Here is a 12,733-nt window from a genome sequence, read left to right as displayed (position 1 = left end):
CCAGTAATTGAAACACTGTGTTCTTTTTCTTTGTAGAACCAAAATCACAGTCTCATCCACAGCATCAAGTACAACACAGAGTGCTCAATATAGAGCAGAATGGCATAAAAGACTACAACCATCCAAGACATCTTCCTCGAAATGATACTAGACAGCCAAGAAATGAGAAACCTCCTCGTTTTCAAAGGGACATTCAGAATTCAAGACAGGTTTTGGAAGGTAGTGGCTTACCAAGAAACAGAGGTCCTGAAAAACACAGCTCTTTAGGACCAGAGCAATGGACTGAAGATAAAAATAAGTGTGATAGACCTTATCCAAGGAATGATAGGCTAAAGGATATTGGTTATCCCGCAGCCACTCACCAGAGTGATGTTTCTTTTAAAAAGAGGGATAATGCTATGCAAAACAGACTAGGAAAAGGGGCTGCATTCATGGAATTGAGTGAGAATTCCAGTGTTCAAGATACCATAGATAATAATAATCAGAAACGAGGAAAAAAGGAAAACCAAATACATAATCCTGACAATTTTTATGACAGGAAAACACGAACAATAAGTAATGAAACATTCAGTTTAAAAAATGAGCAACATTTTGGTATGAATATTGACTACCAGAATCCTATTAGAACTGAAAGTTTTAATGCTTTATCAAATGGAGATACTGAATATCCACAGAAAGGAAGACGAGTAGGACCTATTAAATCACCAGGACCCAATGTTGTTCCACCATTTGAAGACAAAATGTTGTATTATAACGCTGGTCCCAAAAGGAGATCTGGGCCCATCAAACCAGAAAAAATATTGGAACCATCTGTTCCTGTGGAGTATGGTAAAAGCTGGAGGCCAAGGGATGAATGTTTTGCTCTTTATTGGGAAGACAACAAGGTATGCCCCAGTCAAGTAGGAAAAAATGTAAATTGTATCTTTAAAAACAAAAGGGATGGTGGCTTTAATGTGCTGCCACAAAAAGAGAGAGAGAGAGAGAGAGAGAGTGTGTGTGTGATTTCTTACTTGAGCTAGTATCTTGTTATCTAGGGCTGCACACATGAGGTACATGGTGTACTAAGTCTCGGGGAAGGGGAACTGAATTCCTTGCTCTCCAGAGTGATCTTTATGGTGATCAGATGATATTTTTGGTAGTAGGAGCAGCAGTCTGCAGCCCTTCTTGATATAGGTGAAGATCACATTGATCAGGGGAAAGGGTGCACCTCCCATGATGCCCGATGCCCATCCTCTTGGGGAAGGGAAACTTTATGAAGATTCTCCCTACTGTTTGACTTTTTTACATCACCAGGAGATTGTTTATTAGCTGAAATATTTCTAGAATGGTTTAATTATTTTTGTCCATGTTAAAAACCCAACAATTTTGTTGTCTTGACTTTAAAAGTATAAATATTTCCTTGTTTCATTTGAACTTTTTAATGTTTCCAATGCCTACTAATTATTATTATTATGAGAAGAAATTTTCTTTTCTTTTCTCATTGTTACGGCCATTTTACATTATTTTTTTCCCAATTGTTGATCTCAAGAGCTATTGCCATCCATCTTTTTTGTTTTTTTAATCCCCCCCTCCCCCGAGTTGTTTGATAATCTGAAAAGAAAAACTACATTCTTGTATGTGTTTTTTAATGTGTTTTTTTCATTGTTGATCTAACAGCTAATATTTCTAATGATTTCATTATGTCTATTTTTTTTTATCAGGTGTGATTTGTATTATTTTAATATTTTAAGCAGTCATTCCGCTTTATAAATGTTCAGAGTGGGAAGTAGCCAGAGCAGTTTTGGAAACGTTTACAATGTGATTTTTTTCTTTTAAATAAAGGAGCAACTAAGGTTTTTTATTTTTAATCTGCCTCTTTGGCTTATATGACTCAGAAAAATGGTCAGATGTTCATACATACATGTTTTCAGTCATGAAGACAGGTTAATATAGGGGGTTGCATGTTTCAAATATGTGTGCATATTTGGAACTGGTTCATATGCATCATGTACACTGATTATGGATGGAATTTTTTGCGAAAAATAATGTAATTATTGTGTGATGCTTGAATTGCTGGGTTGTGGATAGTTAGGAACTTGCAAAATGTGCTAAGCAAGAACATTAATTCATTGCTTGTTATTGATGTAGTGTATCTTGGTGAAAATTAGCTACAAGAAATGTATTGATGCAGCACATATTTGTGGACTGGTGTGTGCCTGTGCTGTCTCCAATGGTTGTTTGGAAAGATCCTGTAGCCAGGTAGTCAAGTGCAGTGGTGATTGTAATTGCTATAGGAAACAATGATTTCTTCATGTTCAGCTCTATAAAGAGTGATAGGATATCCTCCAAAGATTTGTTTCAGTCTGGAGGTTATCTGAAGATAGACGCTTGATAGGGAGGATTAATTTAAGTGAACTGATTTGAACGTACTTCAGATTAGTTCTGTTTGGAAGAAGGCTGAGGTTAGTTTGGCTCACCGCTGCTCTAAATCCCCTTTAAGATCCTTTCAGAAATGAAATAAAAGTGTATTTGTCCAAACTTCTTGCTTTGTTAGAGTTAGAAAAGTGAATCCCTACTCTCCTTCTAGAAAGGTAAAATAGTTGTCATCTTGATACCACTTTTCTGTCTCTGCATTTTAAACCCTAAATCACTTAGGCATTCTGTTGGTCTAGAAATGCTCTCACATTTTTGGTAATAACCTGTATGCTGAGTAAAAATTCCAAATGAATTGCTAAATCTTAGCTCTGTCCACTCACTATCTTTTTTCTATTGTGTAAAAATGTCTAGATAATGATGGACACGTAAATTTGCATTTGGTTTGAAACTGACATGAGTTTCTAATATATGCATATTTGGTACAAACATTTTTTGAAAATTTAATAAATTGTTTAAAATATAATCTTTTAAAATGTTATTGATTTTCTTGCAATATTTAATCCAGTGTTTTATGACCCTTTGAAATTTCTCTTTAAGTTTTACCGGGCAGAAATTGAAGCTCTTCATTCTTCTGGAACAACTGCAGTTGTTAAATTCTGTGATTATGGAAACTATGAAGAGGTGCTACTAAGCAACATCAGGCCCATTCACGCAGAGGCATGGGTATGTGATAACAAATTGTATACAAAGATATAAACTACATTATTTCTATAAAATATGTAGCTTTAAACAGATGAGTCCTGCAAAGGGTGTAAATGTAAAAGCACTGTGTGGAAAAATACTTTAAAACTGAATAGATCTGCCTTAGTTGTTTAAATAAACACCCCTAGATAATAGAAAAGAATCCTGTGGTATTATTTTTCATGTATAATAAAATTAAATTGTATTGATTTGAAAACAAATAACATTATTTTCTTGTTAGAGAAACAGTGATTTGTATATGCAAAATGGGCATTTTATGTATATTTTATTCTCTCTCAAGTTTGTATTTACTCTATATATGGAATACCAAGTGACTGTCAAAATAAGATTTCTGATTCACTACCATGGCTATTGTGTTTCATTACATGTAAAGATTAGGAAAAGAGCCTTTCAAATATACAAATATATTCCAAACGTTTTTATTATGTGTATATGTATAGGTTAAAAAAAAATACAGATTTGTTTGTATCATTATTTTTCTTTTTTTGTTTTTTGTTTCACTTATTTCTTCTTTGCCAAATATCATGCCAAAACTGTGATTACAGAGATTCGCTTAGAACATATTGGCCTTATAACATCTAATTTGTAAAAGGCTTTGGGAAATATACAATGCTACATTTGGGTAAAAAAAAAAAAAAGAAAAAAGGAGTAAAGAGTCATTTGTTCTTACTAAGGTTTTTATTTATTCTCTGAATAGATGTACAAAAGTTATTCTTCACTACCTATGTAACTAATTTCTTTTCTTATTATTGGGGGTGTCTGTGTCACCCCAAGAGATCTTAACTGTCATTAGTGTTTTTAATGGTCCTTACTTCCTAGACACTTCCTAATAGGCATGTTAGTATCCTGGAGACAGAATAGTCACCCAGTGTTCGCTGCCAGCTGTCTTTCATCTTGAGTTGTTACCTCTCGTTTTGTGGACCTCCCTTGTGGATTTTTTGTTTTTGTTTTGTTTGGCAACCCTACAGGAAATCTGAACCTTTTTCTAGTTTCTACATTAATATTCCTATGAAGTCTCAATATCTTATTTCCACTGGTCGAACTGCTACTTACCACCACTTGAGGGACAGTTATTTCCCAACTCTTGACATTTCAAAATCTTTCACTTGTAAGGTACCTCATTCCTTTCTCCCATCTTCTCTCTGAGTGTCACCACAAGTTGCTAGTTGGTCTCAAAGTGCTTATGGAGAAACCCTGAGATTTCACTATTTTGCTGCTCAGATATCCTTGCAGCTCTGAGTTTCTTGCACAAGAAAGCTATTTGCACTTTGTGCTTTACTTTTGTGTCCTGTTGCTAGATTTAATTCTCATTTTAAATACATGCCTCTTCAACTTCTCAATGCTTATTGGAATCTTGTTTTAATGCTAGTAGATATCTTATAAGTTATTTTGTGACTTTTCTCTCTCTCTCAGGTTTTACACATTAACCAATGTAAGAGTGACTTAGGCAACATATATGGCAATGCAAAGTAAAGTTCTAATGCCTTGTGGTTCACCATAAGATTTGAGACTTTCTGGGACTTGGTTAATATGATCGAGCTTTTTGCCTTCTCCAAATTGACTGCAGGGATTCCTTTTCTTCAGCCATTTTCTGTTGTCAACTAGAGTGGCTATGTTCCATCCTTTAGAGGGATTGTCTGTGTTTGACTCTAGTCTTTCCACGTAATACTGGTCCTTGATACTCTGTATTGAAGATGTGCTGTTATGTGCTACATACAGGCATCTTCTTTGTCCCATACTTCAACTCTGGTTCTGTAATAATGCTTGGTTCCCCACATTGTATTTAAAAGCATCCTTTGAAGCAAGGGTCAGTGCTGATAGGAGGAGCTTTAATGATTTGACTCTATAGTCTATGCTGCAATAAGACCACAAGGCATATTCAATCTATTTTTCAGATTCCTTGTCACTGTTTTCTCCAAAACACTTTTTTGGTGCTTAGAAACTGAATCACACCCAAAATTTCTCAACATACATCTAAATAGATAAAGTACTCTGCAGGAGGATGATGCAAAAATGCTATGTCAATCAGCAGCAAAGTAGGAACCACTGAACTGAAGGCATATGAAAATCCAGTTTAACCACTGTGTTACTCTGTTTCTTTTGGCTGATCTCCTGTGTGACCACCCAAATGATGCTGAGATACTGCTGATATCCTGCTTTCCCCATTAGCATAACTATCAAACTGCTTATTGTAGAAGTGTGGTGATTCTTGATGTTATCAATCAGAAAAAAAATTTTCATTGTCAGTATAGATTTAGGACTGGACTGCTTTAGTGAAAGAATCTACTCTCTTTGCTGGGATGTAGACTAGATCCCATCTGCCTGATAATTCTGGGATCCCCTTTAATTTCCGCCTCATCTGAGGAAGTTAATGCAAGATGATCTGAAGGTTCCTAGAGCTATACATTACATGTGGAAATCTATTGCTGCAGAGTGATAGTCCTGTTGTAGCTTTCTTCCATTATCTCATTTTCTTTGGATCCTGGTATGTTTCTTTTAAAAAACCTCTCTGACAGCTAACATACTGATTGCTACCAAACCATTGGCATTAGTATACCAAATGTTACAGATCTAACTCTGATAGGTTACACAAGGTAAATAAAAGGGCTACTGAGTATTTTTTTTAAAGACCCCATTAACAACTATCATTGTACTTGTCATGCAAAAATAATAAATCTTTATAGTTTTGCTTAGTTCTTGTAATATATGTATAAAAGCCCTGCAATCTGACTGTTTTAATAAAAAAAAAACATATTTTACTTTACATTATTTAAGAATTCTCTTAGTGTTCATCTCCTACACACGGTTTTGAAAATGTACCCTGGTTTTCCCTAAATGTAGCAGTGATCACTTAATGAAAATGTTATATTCCTGACAAAAAACACACCAAAAAAAGCCTTTGTAGAAATAACAATTGCTTGTTTTTCTATTAAAAGATGTAAAGTTATACTAGCAAACTGAAAAGCATGAAATGTTAAGGGGCTTCATGACTAAATTAATAGTCTGTTGTGTGGAAAAATAAAATAAAGTGAAGATAATACTTTAAACCTAAAGTGTTAATTTTTTCCTCTAAGTTTTAGGATTATTTTTTCTTATTAATTACTACTGGTTTTCTTTCTAGCATAAGTGTTTACTTGGTCACTTCACTATGAAGATCATTTATTTATGTTCTCCTTTTCCTTCCTGTCATCCCTAGGTAATAATCTGGTAGGGTTTGCTCCTGGCTCTACAGATAGTGTTTTAGCTTGTGGTTATAATTGCTTTTTTCCTGTAATGTAAAGAAAGGCAACACTGTGTCTTCCCCTACCTCCACACATGGTAATCTCATTCTGGTGCTTCTAGAGTCCAACTAGACTTAGGTTCATGGGAACTTTTCTCCATGCCTCTTTATTTAAATAATAGTAATTAAAAAGTAAAGTCTATAGTTTGTTTGTTATTAGTCTCTTCTTCCTGAATCCCACCGTACAATTCTGCATGGAGAGCAGTATGTGTCTCCTCACCATGAAGCAAGGAGGTAAAGAACTGTCAATCAAAATAAGTATAATGATGCTTTCTACACATTCTGTTGCTTTGTGAGGCATGGAATCCATTCATCACGTAATTTCTTGTTTTGGACTATCCAATATGGGGAGGTTGCAGAAGAGAAAGGAAAAGAGAAAGGAGTCTAAGGCTCCAGCTGCATTATTCTTGCTAGCATAAGTACTTCTTTTGGGGCAGGGTAGCAATCTTAATTCCAGGTGGTCTTGCTTCCAGCTTTCTGTCTCCTTCCTCACAGACCTGTAGGCACTTTAAAAGTTCTGACCCTTTCTTAAAGCAGGCTGTATCTTTGGCCCTCTCCCACAACAGTTTCTAGTGCTGGGTAAGTAAAAAAAAAAAAAAAAAAAAAAAAAAACAAAAAAACACCACCACCACTTAGGGCCCTTCTCCAGCAACATTCCTCGGTTAGAGTAATGCACCGGGCAGGGCTTTCAGCTGCCTCTTCTACCTACACTCAATCATGCAGTTCTGTCTTGACTGGAGAAAACTTTAGCTGCAGGTTCTGAAAATCAATCTTTCTGGGGCTCAGGGCAACTCCACCTCTTCTCCGATTCTCCCCCCCCCCCCCCGAGATCTTCATTTATAGCAACTATGGATTCCTTAAAGGATCTGATTTTCTCTTTGTGTGCTAACGTATCTAATGCCTTAGCATCACACCACACTGCTTTCACAGCTTACATTTAGGCAGCAAGCCTGCCTGTTATGAATATTTAGGCAGGCAAAATGAATATGACTGAGACAACTTTATTGTTACTCTTTTATCTAACTACTGATGACTTCTTGCTCATCATCTTGTTTGTCTAGCCTCCTAAAAATGAGGCAGCCAGCAGCCAAGTAAGGTTCTTCTAACATAGTGTTTCTCAAACTGGGGGTCCCGACCCAAAAAGGGGGGGTCACAAAACTGTTATAGGGGAGTCATGAAAGCAGTGGCTGCTGGCCAGGTGCCCAGCTCTGAAGACAGAGTTGCCGCCAGCAGCAGTGCAGAAGTAAGGGTGGCATGATATGGAGGTAGGTCATCACAGTCTGAAATATTTTCAAAGGTGGTCCCAGCAAAAAAAGTTTGAGGACCCCTAATAATCTAATATAAGTATCAGAGGGGTAGCCGTGTTAGTCTGAATCTGTAAAAAGCAACAGAGGGTCCTGTGGCACCTTTAAGACTAACAGAAGTATTGGGAGCATAAGCTTTCGTGGGTAAGAACCTCACTGCAAGCCTTGCATCTGAAGAAGTGAGGTTCTTACCCACGAAAGCTTATGCTCCCAATACTTCTGTCAGTCTTAAAGGTGCCACAGGACCCTCTGTTGCTTAATCTAATCTAATAATCCCAAGATTGTTTTAGGAGAACTACTCATGTCTAGCTGCATCCATTAGAAACACAAAGTTTTTCTTTTTATATCTGCTTCAGATAGGCTTTAAGAACTTTGGCTCTTTGACCATTAGGAAAACCTCCTGGTTGATAGTTGGATTCACTATGTGTTGAATGAATGACTGAGGATTCTCTTATGCGTTGAATGACTGACTGAGGATTTCCTACCCCCCCCCCCCACACACACACATCCCCCAAGCACTCTCACATAGTTTTGATCTGGAAGGCTACCATTGCAGATTCTGTCTCCCATAAAGGGGCTCGTGGTCATGGTCTCTCTACTCCCATGAAAACTCTAGGTTTGGGTTTTTGTGGATATGTGTCTTCAAAATCCCATTTTCCCATTATTATGGTTTAGTTTCCTTTCTCGGCTCAGTTAAACTAAAACAAGACTTCGCTGTGGGTCTCTGAGTTTCTTGATTTTTTCCCCCTTCTTGTGAGGGAACTCTTTGACAGAAAGAAAACAACAAGGAGTCTTAGATTCCTGTTACTTCTTCCAAAGCACGTCATTTGTGTTGGTCATCTGTTCCTTTTACATAGGAAGTCCTTTCGTTTTGAGTGGTTTCCTATACTTCTGAGAGTGTGTTTTCCTTTCCTCCATTATTTTCTAACAGACATGACTTAGGGTACATCTACATGATAGCTGGGAACATGCTTTCCAGCTCAGGTAGACATATGTGCTAGCTTTGCTTGCATTAGCATGCTTAAAAAATAGCAGTGTAACCAAGAGATGGCTTGGACTAGGTTTGTATGCAGGTGGTTACCTATTTTTAGTGTGCTAGCTTAAAAAGAAGTAGTGTGTGTTTATCTACCCACGCTGGGAAGCACACTCTCAGCTGCAGTGTAGACATACCTGTACAGACTCAAGTGGTATGGAAAGCAGCTCTTGAGGTTCACCTGGATTAGGAGTCAATGAGGATTTCTCATCTTGGTACATGTAGGCTGTACAATTCTACATGTTTCTCTCTGACTCAAGGTTGGCAAATGCTTGTCAAGCAGACCATTGTAGGCCATTTTCCAATCTTACACTCAGGCATTTCTCATTCATCCAACTTGTGTAATATCACTACTTGTTACTACAGATCACATCCCTCCCCCCGTTTTGTTGCTCAGAAGTGTTAAACACCTTTTACCATCTAAAGTATAAACTCCCACTCTTTTAACCTTTCAGATATTCTTTAACTGAAACTAAACAAAGTCAATGGTTTAGGTATCCAGTATGATGATTTTCTCATGATGGGGACAGAGTAATTATTTTGGTACAGTCCTTAAGTTTTTTTAATTTTAAAAGAGACTATTTTTCTGCCTCCCACTTCCTCAAAAAATAAGTCTTCCAGGCCTCTTAGAGCATAATGCAACTAAGCTGTTCTGACTTCTGTTTTACAGTCCTCTTGTCATCTAAAAGGAGACCTTTAGTTTCTGTTTTTATGGGACTTTACAAACTCTTGTGTTTAGCTCCCTTAGTCCAATAAGATGATGAAAAATCTAATTTCGTATAGAGAAAGCATTCTCTGTGCTGAAGTGAATTTGGTCAGTACATATGCCGGTTACAGAAAGAGATAGACACATCTCTTGGGTAGGTATTGTTTCACTACATCTGCTCTCTATCTAGAAGCATATGATGGGGAAGAGACAATGGTTGACAAAAAATTACTGATTGAGTAATTGAAACAATCTCCTTTCTCTATTTTGCTTCCCAACCTCTTTTTTCCCATTAATTTTGGAAGTCTGATTGGCTGCCCTTAAAGGATTAGTTCTGGAATTTTATGAACTAATAAGGAAGTGAGAGGACTGGAAGAATTATCCCTGCCTTGATTGATGGTTTCTTGCTCTCTGATGAGAGGAGATGTACATGTTGTGTTGGGTGGTAGTGTGGAGAAGAAATTACGACAAACCCTATTCTTAGTAAATAATTGTATTCAGTTTTTTTTTCTTTCCTACTACATACAGTACCTATTCAGTAGATACAGAAGGTGAAGGTTTAGTGTCTCATCCTTGGACAGTCACACCGAATGCCCTGATAATTTGGGTTTTCTTCATTAGTTGTCATTCTGTAGGTATTATCAGGTTCCCTCTGCCAAGAAATGTTCTCCACTTGAGAAAATACTTTAAAAAAAAATTAATTGCAATTGACTGTGAAATGGATTGGTGGCAGAAAAGCAATCTGGCTCCCTGCCTTGGTAGTGATAAGTCATGTGGAATATTTTTCTCCCCATTGAGTCCTCCAAAACATAGCAAAAATACTAAGACAATTAGTAAAAACTTACTAAGAGTACTGTGTTTCCTGCCTCTGTTGTTCAGGCAAACCATTTTTTGTTCTCAATTGATAGTTTATTTCATGTCCCAAGGAAGGCTTTTACAGTTTGGAGAATTAACTGGTAGTAGACTTCTGAGTTTGGACATTTCTGTTTACAGCTATAGGAGAATAATGAAGTTTAACAATCAGTGCTGCTCAGGAAACTTATGAGATCTATAATATTTCCTACAAATTAATCTGCTTTTATGTCCTGTGAAGATGGTATACCCATATTTTCAAAACTTGTATTGGAGAGGTATTTATCTGTTTGAGCCTTACACAAAAGTAATGTCTACACTTTAAAAATTGCCATATTTAAGCATGGCTGTTAGGCAGATTTAGGGAACAACTAACCACTTCACTTAATTCCTCTTCTAGCTCTGATCTGTTGTGTTGCATAATGAGATAGAATCATAGAATATCAGGGTTGGAAGAGACTTCAGGAGGTCATCTAGTCCAACCCCCTGCTCAAAGCAGGACCAATTCCCAACTAAATCATCCCAGCCAGGGCTTTGTCAAGCCTGACCTTAAAAATCTCTAAGGCTAATTTTGCATGTGTGTTCTTCCCAAGTGTGCAGTGTTGTTATGTCAGTCCCAGGATATTAGAGAGACAAGGTGGGTGAGGTAATATCTTTTATTGGACTGATTTCTGTTGGTGAGATACAAGTGACATTTACAAAGGAGCTGAGGTGGGAGAGGCCAGTTTTCGTTTTTAGCCTCAAGCTTTGAAGTCAGACTATATCATTAGTTATCCCCTATGGAACAAACAACTAAAAAATGGTTTTGGCATTTCAGTTGCCAAAATATTTAGCACAACTATACTTTCTTATCATAGTTTTGAGACCCAGTTAGGCCTTACACAAACTAACTTAGTGTCTTTTCCCTTGTAGCCAGCACTAAAGTTAATAAAGTTAATCAAAACATAGTTTCAATATGAGAAATTCTGAAGCTTTTCAATAAACTGGAATTAGGGGGAAAGTCTTCCTTTGTCTTTATACTGGGTTTTATTTAAATAGTTATATAATCTAGAATGTTCTTTGTTTACCAAAAAGAATTAAAAAAAATGCAATAGTTGGTATTAAAAAGTTAATAATTGACAGTAGTTATCACATTTTGGCATTGGAGATATCACAGTATTTCCTAATATTCAGAAATAAGATTGGGCTTGTGGTATCTCAGATACTCTTGTGGAGTGACTGTTGGCAAATGTTGGCCTTTTTAATGTCAAACTCTAAGTGAATCAGTAGGTCTTAAAAAGTGCCAGATTGACACCCCTGTAGACTGAAGTCTTGTACCTAGGTTCTTAGATAATCTCCGTCAATACATTTTATATTATATGTACTATTATTATTATGTATTACCAGAGAGCCCATTTCCCTGGTCATGGACCAGTACACCATTGTGCTAGTTGGTGTACAAATACAGAACAAAATCCCTTGTGTAGATCTAAGACAACTAAGAAATGAAAAAAGAAATGGAAAAAATAACTGTTCATTGTTGAACAAGTGATTTAAGCCAATTTACAATCCGACAGATAATTATTTCCTTACCTCTTTAGGGAATTTGCATAGGTAATTCAGAAAAAAATAAAATTTAAAAAGAACCACTGAGTTAAATGCAATCTCGATGAGACTCTAAAAGTCAAAATATTATCCTTCTGGTTAAATACCTCACTACTGTTATTGCACATCTAAGGGCTTGTCTTCATTGCTGTGCTAAATCGGCACCGATGCAGCGGGTCTGCTGAAGACGCGATAAGTCTATTGGAAGAGCATTTTCCCGTCGACATAATCAATCCACCTCAATGAGAGGCAGAAGCTGTGTCAACGGGAGAGCATCTCCCACCAACATAGCATGTTGTAGACACCACGTTGTCAGTGTAAGTTACGTTGCTCAGCTAATTGAGTTTTTTACACCCCTGAGCGACATAACTGACATCGACTTAAGCAGTTGTGTAGACAAGGCCCTAGCTATACAACCATTTTTGTCATAGAGGACCTGAGTAATTTGTTAGAAGTTAGTTCACAGTTCATACTAAATTTCCCTGTGCCATTATGTCATTAATAGCAAAGTATACTAATGATATTTTTAATATTCAGAATAGCACAGAATCAAAATAAAAATGAACAGCATACCAGCAGCTTACCCTATGAACAGACAGCGGGAAACTTAATCAATTCTTGTGTTCCTCAATTCTCGATATGGTGATTATTTACATATTTAGCTGCGAGCAGTACTTGTGCCCATACTTCAAGAATAGTTTCAAACACATTCAGAATATGGATATTTTAATTTCTAAGTTTAAGTTACAGAACACAAACTGCAAAAAATGTCTTCTGGATGTGAAGTACTCAGTGGTATTGGATCTGTTTACAACTCACTGCGGGGGGGATCGACCTAAGATAGGCAACTTCAGCTA

At 36.8% G+C, this 12,733-nt stretch overlaps 1 protein-coding gene across 2 annotated transcripts in view; it reads left to right on the top strand.

The window, feature by feature from the left end:
* Nucleotides 1–12,733, top strand: part of TDRD3 (tudor domain containing 3) — a 273,694-nt gene that overhangs the window by 225,184 nt on the left and 35,777 nt on the right. For both annotated transcript variants that reach the window (XM_054013628.1, XM_054013637.1), the window contains 2 exons: nucleotides 37–884; nucleotides 2,953–3,078. In XM_054013628.1, coding sequence (XP_053869603.1) covers nucleotides 37–884; nucleotides 2,953–3,078 — 974 coding nt within the window. The remainder of the gene's footprint in view (nucleotides 1–36; nucleotides 885–2,952; nucleotides 3,079–12,733) is intronic.

Source organism: Malaclemys terrapin, chromosome 1 (assembly GCF_027887155.1).
Source record: "Malaclemys terrapin pileata isolate rMalTer1 chromosome 1, rMalTer1.hap1, whole genome shotgun sequence".
NCBI classification, from domain to species: domain Eukaryota; kingdom Metazoa; phylum Chordata; order Testudines; family Emydidae; genus Malaclemys; species Malaclemys terrapin.
The sequence above is the reverse complement of the archived record's forward strand: the minus strand, read 5'-3'. Positions and strand labels throughout refer to the sequence as shown.